This window comes from Triturus cristatus, chromosome 11 (genome assembly GCF_964204655.1).
Source record: "Triturus cristatus chromosome 11, aTriCri1.1, whole genome shotgun sequence".
NCBI lineage: Eukaryota > Metazoa > Chordata > Amphibia > Caudata > Salamandridae > Triturus > Triturus cristatus.
Window position 1 is genome coordinate 277,244,399 of NC_140594.1, and position 17,977 is coordinate 277,262,375.

The 17,977-nt window shown below is 50.9% G+C and overlaps 1 protein-coding gene across 1 annotated transcript in view; it reads left to right on the plus strand.

Annotated features, from left to right (window-relative positions):
• GAL3ST1 (galactose-3-O-sulfotransferase 1) overlaps positions 1-7,016 on the plus strand; it is a 246,086-nt gene extending 239,070 nt beyond the window's left edge. Inside the window, exon 3 of the mRNA XM_085633340.1 lies at positions 1,934-7,016. Coding sequence (XP_085489466.1) covers positions 1,934-3,092 — 1,159 coding nt within the window. The 3' untranslated portion in view covers positions 3,093-7,016. The remainder of the gene's footprint in view (positions 1-1,933) is intronic.
• The last annotated feature ends 10,961 nt before the right edge of the window (positions 7,017-17,977 follow it).

Below are 17,977 nucleotides of genomic sequence, written 5' to 3' on the forward strand. Positions count from 1 at the left end.
CTCTGAATCAAAGAGCCCGCTTTGAAGTGTACTGAAGAGCCTGGATCTCCCTTTCCCCAATATATCACACCCAGCTCACAGGAAATGAGCAATCCACAAATATGCCGGGGGAGGGGGATCCTGTACCTTCGCATGATCCTCCAGTCATCCCTGGGTCTCTCAAATAGATCCAAGGTTTTCATGTATTGTACCACTCACAGGCGCACACACAAAACACGGACATGCAACTACACGCACACTGCACAGCACTATATACTAATTTGATATAGGCCATTTTGTTAGTTAAGCACACCGCACCGGAACTTTGCATGAGTGTGCCTGTAGGCCTCCCTCCAGTGACATAGCAATATAGGGCCTTTCACCAGTATAAGGGTAGCACCTTGTGTGCCCCTCCTTGTTCAACAAGACTGCGATCCAGGAGACAGGCCTATGTCATGATGCACATGCATGATCTATCTTCGCCATGACTTAAAAACCAGCATCAAGGATTCAGCTATCGTTGCAGTTGGGGCACTCAGGTCAGAGGTGCACATCCTTCACTATGCAAGAGACTTTCCACAACAAAACCAAAAAAACCATTCCAATACGGCCACTGTACATCATGGTGAGTGTTCAGACGTGTCAGTGTGCATGGCGGCCATTTTTTACTTCCTGATTTAACATGGCAGATGTATAAAAATGTAACAGGAAGTACATGTGAAACATAGAAAATGGTGCAAGCGGCCCAGCAGCACTGTGCAGTTGCTGGACCCTCATAAAATAAATAATTTAAAAAAATAAACAACAGGCATGCTGAGTGGAGTGGGAAGTATCGAGGAGTGGGAGATAGTAGAAGCAAAAGAGAGCATGGAGAGTAAAAAGAAGGGTTCAAGAACAATAAAACATATGCGCTGCCATGGAGAGCTCAATGAAAATATCAATAAGAGTCCCCTCAAATATACACTGGAAGGATACAACTCATTCAATCAGAACACTGTGAGACTGAAATGCTCCTGCACAAGTAAAACATAAGAATAGAAAGGAAAGCGCTTTAATGACTTTTGACTAGGTTTGAACTCTAGAAATACCACTTGTATATCGACAGTAAAACCCATTGACTTAAAAGCAGATAACCGAGATAAATAACAATACTATCCAATCATAAGGAAGGGGCTGGCACAATGCCCAAACTAAGTATATGTCGTGTATTTAAAAAAATTTGTTTGCCAAGACCTAAAAAGAAACTGGACGTATGAAGGCGCAGCATAAAGCCAAAAATAAATTACTATGGTTAGCGTTTAATATGACTCCGATTTATTAAAAACAATCTCTATTTACGGAAGGAAAACGTAGATGTTTTAATGACATATGGCGATCTTTTAAGGGATTATATGCTTGAACATTTATTTTGGTACTTTAAAGTAATGTGTTATTCCGAAATATTGTTTTTTTTTATATCGACTTGCCCTCATATCGACTGCACAATGTTGACAACCAACATATATATGTATATCAATACTTTCATATATATATATATATATATATATATATATATATACACCTATCCAATAGGTTGGAAGTCAAAATTGTGCCTTTACTTTACATGCAGACCGATTTTCTTGACCTCGATATTTTGACATAAAACTGTTTCTGTGAATCCTATTACTCTTTTTTCCCCTTTCTCCTTATGTATCATGTGTCTCCTTTTTCGTTCTTCGTAGATAATTTGAAAATACATGACATCTTGGAAAATAAAATGTATTCTATTGTGTTCTCTTTTTTTCTTATTGGTCAGATTCCAATTCTTAAAAATAAATGTAATTTGCTTTTTTTGTTCTGTCTTTTCAAAATATTTGCATTCATACATGTATATTCTTAATGTAGTCCCTTCACAAAAAATAAAGTTACAATAAAAGATCCCTAACTGTTATCCCTTCTCTTTTGTTTACTCTAGAAACTCTGTCCAGTACCAGTGTTCGTCCTACACATCCCAGGGCAAATATTCTGTGCTGCCAGCAAACGCCAGCCACCGTTCTGTGGATGACAACAATGGCTGCCAGCCGCGCAAAGACATAGTCTTCGTGAAAACTCACAAAACAGGTAGCAGCACCATTCTGAACATCCTCTTTCGCTTTGGTGAGAAGCACCGCCTCAAATTTGCCTTCCCCAGCGGCCGCAATGATTTCTTCTACCCATCTTACTTTGAGCGAGGGCAGGTAGAGGGCTACCAACCTGGCATGTGTTTCAATGTCATCTGCAACCACATGCGGTTCCGCCACCACGAGGTGCACCTCCTGATGCCAGCAAATACGGCTTACGTCACTGTGTTACGTGATCCTGCCCTGCTCTTCGAGTCCTCCTTCCACTACTTCAAGAGTGTGGTGCCACTCACCTGGAAGCTGTCAGGAGACGACACCATGGCAGAGTTCTTGCGAGACCCTTGGCATTACTATGACCCTGACGGCATCAATTCCCACTACTTGCGCAACCTACTTTTTTTCGACTTGGGCTATGACAATAACCTGAATGCGGAGAGCTCCCTGGTGGAAGCGCAGATCAAGGAGGTAGGAGCTCGCTTCCAGTTGGTTATGCTGATGGAGTACTTTGACGAGTCCCTGGTGCTGCTACGTGATCTGCTGTGCTGGGACCTCCAGGACATGGTCTATTTCAAGCTCAATGCCCGCAGGGACTCAACCATCTCCCAGCTGACACCTGACCTCTACCAGAAGGCCACTGACTGGAACCAGATTGACACCAAGCTGTACCGCTACTTCAATGCAACCTTCTGGCGCAAGGTTGATGCCTACGGGCGGGAGAGGATGGCGCGGGACGTGGCACAGTTGCAGCAGGAGAATGAGAAAATGAGGAGGGTTTGCATTGAGGGAGGGCATGCAGTGGATTCTGAATCCATCCAAGAGTCGGCCATGCAGCCTTGGCAGCCCTTGGGCGAGAAGAACATCCTGGGATACAACCTAAACAAGAACATTGACGTTAAGTACAAAAGACTCTGCCGAAAGATGCTGACGCCCGAGATACAGTACATGACTAACCTGGGCGCCAACCTCTGGATCACTAAACTCTGGAGCCATGTGCGAAGTTTCTTCAGGATCTGATGGGCTGGGGATCTTTTTGTGTTCTCGCCCTGCTGTTATGAAGACTCTTTTAGCGGGAGCAGCATAATAAGCTGGACGATAATGGGACCAAAGGAGATAACTGAGATTCTGACCTCTAACCTTTATGACCCTTCTCTGACACTTTTTCTATGCTCTCCATTCTCGTGGTCCTGTCCGACCAGCAGGTCTCTTGCACCTTCTCACCCTAAATCCTGGCAAATCTCTTTCAAGGTCAAGGTATGCACTGCTATCTTCTCACCCCCAGAGCTACTCGGTGCTAAACGCACTGTGCTGGCACAAAATGGATCGGATTCCTCATTTGAATCCAGAAGAACCTAGATTTTTAAAATATACAAGTTGATTTACGGGCAAGTTTGCCGGCATCCAGGCTGGGTGGAGACTTATATCCTTGTGCGTTTATGTATTTGGTATATGGTTGTATGGATTTGAATGTTCATGTGCAGTGTCATCCATGCAGACTCTAACTTTGGTAACATTTTCAATGTGTGAGGGTCGTGGACCTTTGAAGGGGTGGGGCTCTAGAGAAGGGCTGATCTTTAGGACACCTGCACTGACTCCGCTTCTCAGCAGCCACACCTCCCCTCTCAAACAGCAGTAACAACTACATCCTGGGGATGTTTCAAACCACTCAAAGGATTATGCCAGCGCAGGGGCTCCATGGCTTAGCTATGGAGCCCCTTACAGGTTTCCAGCTCACCATGCCACAATATCTCAGCACCAGATGGCTTTGTTAAGTGTGGCAATTCTGTGTGACACAGGGTGGCACGGTGTAAGTTGGCAGGTCCGCTCACGCATGCAGTTGTGTAGGTCTGTGATTGTGTTTGCGCTTATGTGAAGTTCATTGTCTGTGTCTGTATGTATGTGATCCTATGTGAGTCTATCTCATTTATACAAGGTCGTCCATGCTCATGCTATGAAATACTGAATGTGTGTCTATATCGTTTCTACATACAAGAGATTTGTATGTATACTTGTGAGTTAGTATGTAACTATTTGTATGAGGTATGTTTGTGAATGTGTGCTGTTTCATAACCATAAGAAAGAGAGGGTGTTTGTGTGTGTGTGTGTGTATGTATGTGTGTGTGTGTGTTTTTGTATTCAGAACCAGCTCGGTGTACCTGTGGGGTTGTCTATGCATCTCAGTGACTGTGTATATAAAGGTCATGGCACACATATGACTCAGTAGTTTTGCACATTCATGATGGTGTATGTTTTCTACAAACATTCTTTGCTGGCACTTAGTACATCTGCCTTACACGCATGAATGAGTGTGTGGAGCGGTGGCGGACGATGTGTGCATATATGTATGTCTTTCAAAGCTGTGTCCAAGAAATTACATGCAATTGGAATAATAGTTATTTCGCCCATGTTCTGCACTACACAAGGCCTATCTACAGAAACATTTGTAACATGTCGCTGCCTGTGTATAGCAATCTAGCCCAAACCCTGCCCTTCTTCCAGCGCACTCATCCCAAAAGCGCAGAAGTAGGGGAGTGTTTGAGTTCAGGCTGTGTAGGTGGGCATGTTCTTTTATGCCCCTACGTCTGCTCCTGTCATGAAGTGGAGCAAGAACAAGGGTTCCGCTCAGATGTGTTGTCCCATTCATCAAACGGGGATTCACTGCGAGGATACTTGTTTGTGCACGTCCTCGAGTGTATTATTTGTGAATATCAAAGAGTCTATCATTGACGAACTCCCTTATTTCTCAACATGATATATATACATTATTGATGCAATCTGCTACTGTGCGGCATAGAGCACGTGATTGTTGAAATGTCTTACCATTCAAGCTAGAGCAAATGATTGTCAGGTCTTACTCTTCGATCAAGAACACACTGTAGATGGACTCTCTCTTAGCGTTCCATCTAGAGAAAATTATTAGTGAACGCTTTTACTCTCTGATATAGTGCACATTAGAACTGTGATTTGCATTGTATGTATGTAGTATGTATGTATGTATAATGGTTTTTATACAGAGCGCACACACACTAGACGTTTTCATGGTGCTAATAACAAATACATCCTCAGCCTGAAGACACTTAGAGAACATCCCATTGTTGAGATTTTTGCTAAACCTTGGATGATTCAGGATTTTCCCGAGGCTGGTACCAAGACTGAGAATGATCGCACACCTTTATGTTCGCAGGAATAGTGAGAAATGTTCAAAAATTGAAGCTTATCACAGCGAATAGCATGTGTTTACATTTATTATCGAAGTTTATGCCTCAGGAAAATGGTACTGACCACAGGTATCCTACTGAACAATGATTAATGTTTCTAATTAACAGTAACTTGTTTTTTTTAGGAGTACAGTGAGACTCGATTGTTGTCAATGCTGAGTCAGGCCTCCAACTCACACTGACAAAACTTTCCAGCGGTCAGATCCATGTCCACCATTAAACAGATGAGGACCTGGTATTGTACGCATGCAGGTAAAGGTAGCAGGCTTGAGCCCATATGAGGCGAGCAAGGAGCACAATGCAGATATGGAGGCTTGGAGAGGTGAGTACCACAGTAATGGTTGCCCCGCTTGGAAGAGAAGGGTGGAACGGCAGCCTGTCCAGTGTGGTTTCTGCAAGGCCATTACTGTTGAGCTGGCCATCCACAATTGAGTAGTCGAATAATAATATCAATGTGCTGACACCGCTCACATTTGAGTGACTCTAAGGTCATCCAGGAGTGACACCAAGACTGTGTCAAAACCGCGATGGAGGCTGAAGCTCAGCTCAAATGAAAACCGTCAAGAATCTTCTTGAACTTCAGGATGATCCCATTAAAGTGAGGAAACAAAGCCTTCATGGACTCTTGCCTCCAACAGAAGAAGGGACGTTGGTGAACCATTGGATGGGCGTGTTGAATTAAAGAGTGTAGTTTGAAAAATGGACTGATGTTCACATTCTTAAATTACTGTAGGCAAGCCCCTTATTCAAGGGAAGCTTATAAGCAGATATGGAAGTAACATTCAGAGCTCCTGCAAGACCTGCATCCCTAGCGGAACCTGAACTGTCCGGTCTAACCCAGAGAACCTTTTTGGTGTATTTTTGCATGCGATACACAGCTCCCTCTTGGTACATATCTTACGTCAAGACCTAAAGTATACTACTGATGAAATATCTCACAACCTGGTTTAATATATGTTATTTATGAACCTACAGAATGTTACTTGTGCAATTTCTGAAATCTGGAGCTTCAGTACTTTAATGGTGAACTATTACTGTCCTGGTTAGATCACGGCGTTGGTGGATTTTATTACTACTTGTTGTTGAGCACATTACTAGTAAACTCTCTTGCCAGCTTTATGTGATTTTGAGGAAAGTCATACTTGAAAATCGTCTCTAACAAACCTTGTTCCTCAAAATTTCAGAATAAATAACTTTCAACAGGTTGGGCAATCCAACCAGACAAATGTCTATAATCTCGAAAATATCGCTTTATTTGTTAGGGTAACAAACTTCCTGTGTTCCTTATGTCTTGTTTGACTTGTAGTGGGTGAGGGGAGCTATACATATTGTTCATTCCTTTTTTTTTGTTTACTGCTGCACTGTTCATATTCCAGGTTTCTTATTAACTATGTTTTTAAAGGGGTAGGAAGAGATAGCCACCTAGCCCTAGCCACCTTTTCAGTCTTGTCCCTCGCCTGCCCTCACCCTCCTCTGTCTTTATTGCTAGCCCTCCTCCCAAGACCCCCTTACTTCTGTTATTCCACTTTCCTTATTTGTGTTTTTTAACAAGGTCCAGTTATTTGCCTTAATTTCATCTGCCTTGACCTACTTTGTAACCAAACTCTCCTCTCAGCTTCACCCCCTATTAGTCAGGTATTATTCTGTAGCATATTTATTCTGTTTCACGCTTTTTAATATACTGCCCACCTCTTATCCATTAGGGTACTCCACTAGTATACTGTACCATTTGCTCTTCCGGTTAGCCTTTTTAGTTACCCATTATCGCTTATTTGGCTTCCCATACACTGTAGCTCTCGAAGAGGTAAAAATACACAGTAGGGTACTGCCGAATGATATGTATGTTAAAGATTTCCTGTTTTGGTTTAATCATAAACTAGTCTGCCATTCAATACCTATTTATTTAGCAGTTGTGATCAATTTGTAGACTTACTTGAAAATAAGATTTTGAATCCATTTGACTGTATTTGATACCAGGCTGTGGGGTTTTGCTAGTCTTTTCCCCCGTAATCTTGATTATTTCTCATTTTGGTATTTCACCAGATATGGTTTGTCATAGTTTAGTTTTACTAACTTGGATTTTTCGTCAATACTCTTCAAGTTTATTTCTGGAATTTGTATCGGTTTTATTGTGTGGAAAACAAGTTCAACTTTCTTAGCTTTAAATCACACTTATTGGTAAAAGGTCTTTGTTCCACCCTGGAGCCATATTTGGGGCATATTACAGCTGAATGATCTGTGGATTTGATCACATGTACATTAGAAATGCATAAGCAAACTCTCTCACCACTGATCTAGAATGAATTATTTGGGAATTCACTTATCACTGGATGTTGAGTAGTGTCTCGGGGAATTTTCATACAATCTGACCTAGTGCACATCATAGAATAATCTCTTTATGTCTAGATGTGGCAGACATTATTGGGGTATTCATTTAATACAGACACATACAACGATTTTGTACAGACGTGGAGTGCATTGGGGCATTCCTTTCATACAGATCTGTTCAGCGATGTTGGGGAATTCTCACACCAACATCCAAAGAGTAAATTATTGATGAGAGCGTCTATTGCCCAAACTAGAGAGCATTATTGGTGAAATTGCTTAGCTCCAGGCCTGGCAAAAAGTTCTACCAGAGCATGGTGTTATCCTTCGTTGCTGTGCATTTTTATTAAACTCCTTTAGTGTGATTATAGGAGTAGTATACCACTGTATATATTCCCGGTCTGCGCAGGCCAGAGCATGTCTGAATTACAAAAGGATATCTGCATTGCGACTCCAACGTTTCAAGCAATTGTTAATAATGTATACCAACCGACTAAAATGGCAGCTAATCAGAAGACCCAAACGGACTCACCAGTTGGCAAATATGTCTTACCCATGGTCAGTGCGTGGTGATGTGTCAATTGTTTGGCAGTGTCTGCATTTGTTGTGACTTCGGCATGGCTGAATATGGCTGATTATGGACCTTACCATCTCTGATGATCACATTGATTCATGGGTGGTATCATTTTTGGGCCCTCTACCGCTTGCAATGCATGAAGTTGCTAGAAGAGACCAAACCAACTCATCGAGCCTGGTCTCCTTTGAAGTAGCCTCGGCCGGACTGGGAACATAATCCAGACCTGTCAATTCTGCTGGACCGCTCTAAGGGGGTGGGGAAGGTGGGTGTAGGCACGATCCTGAGAGAAGCGCCTGCCCCTGGGGGGATACAGCACCGCTTTAGTTACAGGGGGCGATATTGCAGCACTGCTGCAAAACTGGCCCCCAGTAACAAAACCGACCCTCATGGGTCAAATGCCGGCCCCCACCTTTCCAGCCCACCAGGAAAACGTCATGTGCCCGATATGGCCAGTTCAGCCCTGGAAGTAATCCTCCCCACCACCTGCTAATTAACATCTCATAATAGATTGCTGAGTTTCTTGTCCTCTCTGGAAAAGATTTTTTTTTTTAGGTTTAAATCTTTTATTAAAGGTTTTCAACAGAAGAGCAAATAGCGCCAAGCAATTACACATTCCCGGCCACAGCGGGAGCAGGTTCAGCTGGGGTCTCCTTCACCACCACAGTTGGATGGGAAGCCGAAGAGGCGCTCGCTAGCCCTATCAGTCGCTATCAGTTACACCCCCCCCTGAACCCAACCCCCCCGAAACCCCCCTCCCGCCATCCCTCCCCACCCCCCCCTACCCGTTGTCAAGAAAATCAAAGAAAGAAAAGAAAGAGGAAGAAAGGAAAGAATAGAGACCCTGCCTCGGGAACGAAGGGACCAGAAAGGCGAGTGTACAGCACCGCCCCTAAGTTGGTGTCTAAGCAGGGCGGCTATGCGGCTTCCCCATCCTCTGGATCATCGCCAAGCCGTAAGAGGCGTAGGTATCGGGGACACGTCAGCTCCCTGAAGTCCTGCGATAGAAGGGACCTAAACGGCTGCCACAGTTCCGGGAAAGCATCGCCCCTTCCCGCCAGTGTCAGAGAGATACGTTCCATCCCCAAGATATGCCAGAGGCGGTGCAGCCATTCTACATGCGTGGGTACGCGAGGTGTTCTCCAACAAGCTAGGATGCACTGTGTGGCCGCCCCTAGCGCCAAAGCTATCTGTTTCCCCCGGCGGGACTTTAAGGGGTAAGTAAGGGCATTGGGGACCCCCAGGATGATGGATGCAGGGAATCTGGGCAGCTCCGTGTCAAAATATCTATCCACCTCATCCAGAATTTTACGCCAGTAGGAAGATAACAAGGGGCAATCCCAAAGAATGTGTGCTAAAGTGCCCAATTGACCGCACCCCCTCCAGCAAACCCCGCTGTGTGTGCTATCCATGCGGTGTAGCCGTTCCGGTGTATAATACCAGTACGTCACCAGTTTAGTGAACGTCTCGGTGAGCCCCGTGTGTGTAGCCGTGTGGCGGGCCCTATAGCAACATCCCTCCCATTCCTTCGCTAGCAGGTCCCTTCCCAGGTCCCTTTCCCATCTTGCCCTCCCTGCGTGGTATGAGCGGTAGTGTGTCGACAGGAGCATCTTGTAAAGATCCGATGTCAATTTCTTGTCAGTATGGCGAGTGATCAGCCAGCGCTCGAACGGGGTGAGCCGGCGTAGCGCTGCGAGTTTCTCCCGTGGCCATGTGGCCCAGTGTTTAACCTGCAAGTACCCGATCAGGTCCGTGGCCGGGATGCCATAGTCGGCCGCCAACTGTGCTAGGGGGATAAACCCCCCGTCGTTATACAGGACCCCCAGCGCTCTGCAGCCGGAGTAGCGCCAACCCTGGAAAGTGGACTCCGGAAGCCCTGGCGGGAAGTCGGGATTACCGAACAAAGGGGTGAGAGGTGAGGGGAAGGACGTCAGCTCCTGTCTCTCACTGGTCTGGTCCCAGATCCGCACTGTTGCCTGGGTCACCCACGAGGCATACAGATTTGGTGGCCGTTGGTCCCTTCGAAGGAACGGGATTGCGGCCAGGGCCCTCCCCGCCACCGCCCGGTCCTGGAACAGCCAATGCTTTTCGGACACGGGCCTCATCCATTCCACCAGATACCGTAGCTGAGCGGCTTGGAAGTAGAGCATTAGGTCCGGGACGCCAATGCCCCTGTACTCCGGCGGGAGCAGGCTAATCTGACGTTTGAGGCGCGGCTTCCTGCCCTGCCAAATGAATTGTGCCAATTCGTTTTGGACCCGTTTGATCCAGCCCTTCGGTGGGTATACGGGGAGTGTGTGGAACATGTACAGAATTTTAGGCAAAATCGTCATTTTGATGGCCGCCACCCGCCCAAGCCACGAGATTGGCAGATGACGCCAGCGCTGGAGATCCATTTTAATGGCGGAGGAAAGACGGTCAAAGTTCAGGGTCCTGATGCCTGGGATCGTGGGCGTCAACTGCACCCCGAGGTAGGGGACAGGGCCCGTTGTCCAGGGGACCGGATATTTCGCACGTAGCTCCGCCACCGCACCCGGTGCGAGAGAGAGGAAGAGCGCCACTGATTTAGCAATGTTAACTTTGAAGCCCGATATGTCCCCGAACGCAGAAAGCTCCTCTAAGATCGCTCCCAGGGACGTCAAGGGCTCCCTGAAGGTCAAGAGGACATCGTCGGCATAAAGGCAAATCGTATGGGTGTCCCCCCCGAACCGGATGCCGGTGATCCGTCCATTTTGGCGTATATGCTGTGCTAGGGGCTCCATATACATAGCGAAGAGCAGCGGGGAAAGGGGGCAGCCCTGCCTAGTGCCCCGGGAGATCCGAAATGGCATCGACGTGTGGCCGTTAACGCGGACTGAGGCGTGGGGTTCGCGGTAGCAATTGAATATCCGTGCCCTCATTTTGTCCCGTAAGCCGAACCGGCGCAGGACCGCTTCGAGATAGGGCCAGTGCACCCGGTCGAAGGCCTTCTCGGCATCCACCGCCAAAAGGGCGTAGTTGGCCGGGAAGCGGGAGGCCTTCTCGATGAGATGCAGGACCCGCTTTGTGTGGTCGCTCGTTTGGCGGCCTGGGATAAAGCCTGCCTGGTCCGGGTCTATGAGGTTCGGCAAGTGGGGCGCAATACGAGCCGCCAAGATCCCCGTGTATAACTTGAGGTCCACGTTGAGGAGGGAAATCGGTCGGTAGGAACCGCACTGTTTGCTATCCTTCCCAGGCTTGGGGATCACCACTATCGCCGCATCCAGCAGGGAGGGGGGCATCTCCCCGAGCGTGTCAAACGAATTGAAGAGTCGCGTGAGGATGGGCGTGACCAGTGGGCAAAATTGCTTATAGAACATGGCCGAGAAGCTGTCCGGGCCCGGGGACTTGCCCAGCTTGAGCCTCGAAATGGCCGAAATCACCTCTTCTGGCCGAATCGGCAATTCCAGCAGCTCAGCCTGGGGTAAGGACAGGCCTTCCACCCGCGCTTGTTCTAGATATGCGTCCAACCCGCCGCCGTCGAGGGGCTGCTCGTCATAGAGCCGGGCGTAAAAATCCCGAAACGTCGCAGCGATCTCCCCGTCATCTGTATGCAGGACCCCGTGGGAATCCTCTATCTCCTTGACGCCCTCTCTCTGTCTACGCTCCCTCAGGCAGCGGGCCAGAAGGCCACCACATTTGTCACCTCCCACATAATAGCTATGCCGGAGGCGTAGTGCTGCATACTCCGCCTTGTCGCGGTCTAGTGCTTCCAGCTGTGCTCTCTGCGTTTTTAACAACCGCCAGACTCTCGGAGCCCCTGTTCGGCTATGCATACGTTCTAGTTCCCTGACTTTCTGTGATAGCTCCGCGCGTTTCGCCTGCCTTTCTTTGTTTTCCGCCGCAGAGAGGGCTATAATGGCACCCCGGACCACCGCCTTCAGAGCAAGCCAGCACGTGGGGAGGGCTGTGGCTCCATTGTCATTGAACCTAAGGTATTCCTCGATGACCCCTTGTAGCTGTTTGACCACCACGGGGCGAAGCAGGAGAGAATCCCGCAACCGCCACTGGCGCATCCTCCTGCCCATGGGTGGGAGCGTCAGTGTCATAACCACCGCCGCATGGTCGGAGAGGGACGCCGCCAATATCTCCCGAACGAGCGCTCGCGTGGCCAGAAAATAGTCCAGGTGGGCATATGTACCGTGCGCTCCCGAAGTGTGTGTGTACTCCCGGGCCGTGGGATTGTGTGACCGCCAGAGGTCCACCAAGTCCAAGTCCTGCAGCGCCGTGCGACCCGTCTGGGATAGGGCCCCTACCTGCCCCGTGCGGTGGGCCGACCGGTCCATCATGTTGTCGAAGACCAGGTTTAGGTCACCCCCAAGCAACAACCTCCGGTCCGAGGAGGTCGATAGGACCGTCAGTGCCGTCTGGAGGAACCGCTCCGGCTTGTCGTTGGGTGCGTAGATCGTGCATGCCGTGAATGTGTAGTCTCCCATGTGGAATTGGTAAACCAGCAGCCTGCCCCTAATCTCCGCCACCTTACACATTGATAGCCCCTTGAACCTCGGTGCGAGAAGTATCGTCACCCCTGCCCGTTTCGAGGAGTCACAGGAGAAGAATTGTACAGGGAATGACCTGGACTGCAGCCTATGTGTGTCTTTCATGAGTAAATGCGTTTCTTGGAGCAGGCATATCTCCGCCCCTGACTGTGCAAGAAGGGAGATTATGGAGCGACGCTTAATTGGGTTGTTCAGGCCCCGGACATTGAGTGTAAGGCTCTTAAGTGTTTCTGGAGGCATTCCCACCAGTCACCGAGTGCCCACTAGTGAAGCGCGTCCCTGCAGCCTCCAGAGTGCGCCCCAAACCTCCAACCACCGTCCCCCGATCCCGACCCAGGAAAGAGAAGAAAAAGAAAAGAAGGAAATAGAGAAGCAAAAAAAACCCCAACTAACCCCATACGTCCCCCCTCCCCCACCCCAACAACATTAAGCGCACCAAAAGTCCGTCCTCCAAGGAAGATCAGGATGACCAAAGTCAAAGGGGGTAACGTGGCGCACCAAGGTGTCCCCCCCTCCCCCGCCCGTCCGCCCTCGTGTCCGCCAGCCAAGCCCCAACGAGCGTAAAGGCATGATGGATGAAAAAAGAAATGTAACGCCCTGAACGTCTCAGGATCGTTTAACAGACACGATAATGAGAACGCAACCACTTGTGAAGGTTTAGTTATTTTAATGAAGGCAAAAACAATACAAGGAATAAACAAAGGTTATAGTCACTGGAATCCTCCAGGCTAAGTACGTTACCAGCCCACAGCACGGATGGTCCTAACCGTCCTCTGCATATACGCCGATCCCGGCGTATGCCAACAGAGGGCAGAAATGAAATGGCCGACAATGCCAATCGGTAGGCTGTGAGGGGCACGAAGAGTGTTGGGGAGAATCGAGGAGTCAGGGAAACACCCAGCCGGGGTCTCTACCTGAAGGGAGCAGCCGCTCAACCTCTTCCTCAGACTGCACCGGGACGCGGAGTCACCTCCTGGTGATGCGTCACCGATACCCCAATCACAAGCAAAGAAGACTGAACCGAGAGCAGCCGCTCGATCGATCCTGTGGACTTCCGAGTCTGTAACGCGGCAAACACCTCCTGGTGTGCGTTACAGCTGGCAGTCCCTGTATCTCTGGTCGGGCTGGGAGTTACGACTCCAACCAGCAAAAGCGCCACTGCGCTTTGACTCAGCTGAGTCAAAAAGCGAAGCTCAATGGTTATCCGGTAGAGCTTCCGGGTCCTTCACAGGTGACGTTGGGGCAAGACACGGCCCAGGGAGTAACGACTCAACCTACCTCCGTTCTTGCCTTACTGGAGCACCACTCCGGAACACTGCTCTTCACTAAGCAGGTACGTCGGTGTAAACACAATATCCGACAGCGTTGTACCTCCCGGTTCCTCCCTTTATAGGGCGTGTTTTCCTTGAGTTATGTAACAGCTCTCCTGTTTACATAAGGGCGTGTTTTCCTTGAGTTATGTAACAGCTCTCCTGTTTACATAAGGGCGTGTTTTCCTTGAGTTATGTAACAGCTCTCCTGTTTATATAAGGGCGTGTTTTCCTTGAGTTATGTAACAGCTCTCCTGTTTACATAACCTCTCAACCGCTAAGCATCCTGGGAGATGTAGTCCGTTTTCGCTGGTTACCGTTTTCCTCCCTTCGCATGACAGGAATTCTTGACAAGAAACGACTTTACCACTTTCCCCAGTTAGTCACCCTCAAGGGGCCTCGCCCTTCGGGCCAGCGATTCCGCCACCGAAGAGATGGCATCCTGACGGCCCTGGGCGATCTCCTCGGGAGGCGGCCTCCGTCGTCTAGAACCCCTGCGTCGCTGCTTCAATTGGCTCCAGCCTGCGCCCGGACCGCCGGCTCTCTGTGAACTCGTTGCCTGTCCGTCCCCCTCCTCCGTCGGTCAATCAATGTCCAGCAGCTTGCACGCCTCCGTCAGGGATCGAAGCTGGTATAGCCGGTCCTCGTGACGGAAAACAAGACGAAACGGATGGCCCCAGGAGTATTTAATGTCCCGTTGACGGAGGGCCTCCGTGACAGGGCGGAAGGTTCTGCGCTTTTGCAGGGTCAGGGCGGACAGATCCTGATAGAGCACCGGGAGATGACCCCGAAAGGTAATGGGGTGTTGTGTTCGGGCCCTACGGAGGATCTCCTCCTTAGTGGTGTAGTCCTGGACACAGACCAGAATGTCGGCGGGAAGGGCATTGTCCGGGCGCGGGGGGCCCACCCGATGGGCCCTGTCCAAAATGGGCGCCGTGTCAGCCGGCCTCCCCAGGATCTGGTTGAAAAGCTCTCGGGAGAAGGTGAAGATGTCTCCCGCTTCGGCGTCCCGTTTCACCCCCCGGATACGGATGTTGTGCCGCCTCGAGCGATTCTCCAGGTCTTCCAGGTGGGTTTGAATGTCCACTTGTTGGTCGTGGAGCCGGAAAAGATACTGGTGGACCAGGGAGAGTTCCGAGTCTTGTGCATCCGCCCTGTCTTCTACCGCTTGCACTCTCTCACCCAGACCGTCCAGATCCCTCCGGACCTCCCGTAGCTCCGCCGCCAGTTCCTGCCGCATGCCTTTGAGTTCCTCCTTCTGTTCTGCGAACAACGACAGCAGGACGGCCTTGGTGATCGGCTCCGCTCCGTCGTCTCCGAACCCCTTCGACGGCATCGCATCGGACGCGGTCGTCCGCGTTTCAGGGGCCGCCGCCCCCCCCTTGGGTCTTGGCAAACAGCTCCTGCAGCGACTTGCCCTGGGCCTTGTCCTTGCCCTTACCCCTCTGTGTCGCCATCGTGCGGGCGGGCTCACCGTCGTGGCGTCACTCTAAGTAGGGCACCAAGAATCACGCCCCGCACCGGCCAGGCAGGTCCCTGGGGCCTGTTCTCCGCGGCTCCGTGGGTCATTGCGCCTCCCACCTGCGCAGCCGCCGACGGGGGGGATGGATATTGTCTGTTACCGCTCTCAGCGTCTCTGGGCTCTCCCCCACTGACCGCGGGGCGACGTGGCTGCAGCCCTCTCCTGCCGCACCCCCACAACCGCCTCCGAAGGGCCAGTCCGCTCCGGCTCCCTCCCGGCGGGCGCCTCCCGGCCTCTCCTCACTCCTGGCGCCTGACAGTCGTGGGTCCCCCCCACCGCTGCTGGGATCCGCAGGCAGTGAGCCTTCTCACCTCTGGGGGCCCGGGGACCTCCCGGTGTCAACGCCCTCCTCTACGGGCCCTTCACCGCCGGGTCTCCCACCGCCAAGTTTCTCCCCGCTGTCCGATGCGGGCGGTCTCCAGCTCGCCAAGCCCCCTGCTCGGCCTCTGCCGCCGTCCCTGAGCACCACCGCCGTCTCCGCGTCGGGCCGGGTCCCGCTAGGCCACGGGCCCCCCCGGGTGCCAGCCGCCTCCGCGTCCTGCAGGTCTTTGTTGCCGTTGCAAACGGCCCAGTGCTGTGTCCGCTAGAGTGCGGTCCCGGGTCCTCCCGGCCGCCGCCGAACTGCCGCGGGAGCCGCCCCCCTCGTAAGGTCCTCCGCACTCGAGGCCGGGGCTGTGTCGCCCGTCGCTAGGCCGCGGTCGGCCTTCGATATCCTCCGCCGCCGGTAGGGCGCCACCGCTCGCGGGAACGTTTGCAGGGTCCCGGCAGGCGCGCCACACTCTCGGGCTTCGCCGGCGGTGCTGTGTGCCGGGAACGGGAGAAGGAATCGGTCCCGTCCCGGCTCTTTTCACGGGCGCGCGAGGGAGAGACAGGGAAATGCGTCTCACCTCGCCGCCATCTTGGCCACGCCCCCGATTTTTTTTTTTTTAAATGCAGAATTACTTTTTTAGTAGGGGGAAGTCCATATCTCCAAAGTTTATGCTGGGATGTTAATTTCATTTTCATTTCTGCCTTTTCGTTCAAAGCTGTGGTAGTCACCTAATGAACTTTGCAGGGTAATGGGAAACAGCATTACAAGAAGAAAATGACAAAGTAAAAATTTAAATCAGAACCATTGTGGTACTTCAATATCCCTTAATGTTTTCCAAACATTAAAATAAAAATAAAATGATGTCCTCTAAATGGAAACTGCCTCTTTAGGACACACAAGCATTTTAGGACACAGTTCTGCGAAGACATCACGGACTTCATCAGCCCTCACGCCCTCCACTCCGCCGACTACATCCTCCTAGGAGACCTCAACTTCCACCTGGAGAACAACAACGACCGCAACACCACCGCCCTGCTGGACAACCTCGCCAACCTCGGACTCCAGCAACTGGTCAACACCCCCACCCACTACGCCGGCCACACGCTCGACCCCCTCTTCTCATCCAGCAAGCACGTCACCTTCAGCCACTCCACCAGACTTCACTGGACTGACCACAGCTGCGTCCACTTCAGCTTCCAAAAGAACACGATCCACCACCACCCCGAAGCAGGTTCCCCACAGACACTGGAGCAAGATCACAGTCGACCAGCTCACCACCTCCCTCAGCCAGAACCCACCAGGCAGAACAACGGACTCTAACACAGCTGCCCTCGACCTCACGCAGTGGCTGACCTCCTGTGCCGATGACCTCGCCCCGATGAAGAACCCACCCACCAGACCCAGAAGCAAGAAGGCTCCCTGGTTCACCGACGAACTCAAGGACTCTAAGAAGACCTGCCGCACCCTCGAGAAGGCCTGGCTCCTCGACAAAACAGCCGACAACATGACCGCCCTCAAACTCGCCACCCGGAGACACCGCCAGCTCATCCGCACCACCAAGAAGACATCCCTGAAGGAGCGACTGGACAAGAACGCCCATGACAGCAAGGAGCTCTTCAACATCGTCAAAGAGTTCTCCAACCCCAGCACCGGCAACAACGACATCACTCCCTCGCAGGACCTCTGCGACTCCCTCGCCTCGTACTTCCACCGCAAGATCGCCGACATCCACATCAGCTTCGGCGATCCACCCCCGCACCCATCGGTCGAACCAACACACCTTGCTGCCACCCTCCAGACATGGACCAAGGTGACCCCCGAAGACACGGCAAGCATGATGAACACCATCCACTCCGGATCGCCGACCGACCCGTGCCCCCACCATGTCTTCAACAAGGCCGCCGCTACCATCGCACCCTACCTCCGAAACATCATCAACACCTCCTTCGACACAGCCACCTTCCCGGAGAGCTGGAAGCACGCCGAGCTCAGCGCACTGCTGAAGAAACCAACAGCGGACGCGACCGACCTCAAGAACTTCCGCCCCATCTCGCTCCTTCCCTTCCCCGCCAAGGTCATCGAGAAGATCGTCAACAAGCAACTAGCCGCCTTCCTCGAGACGAACG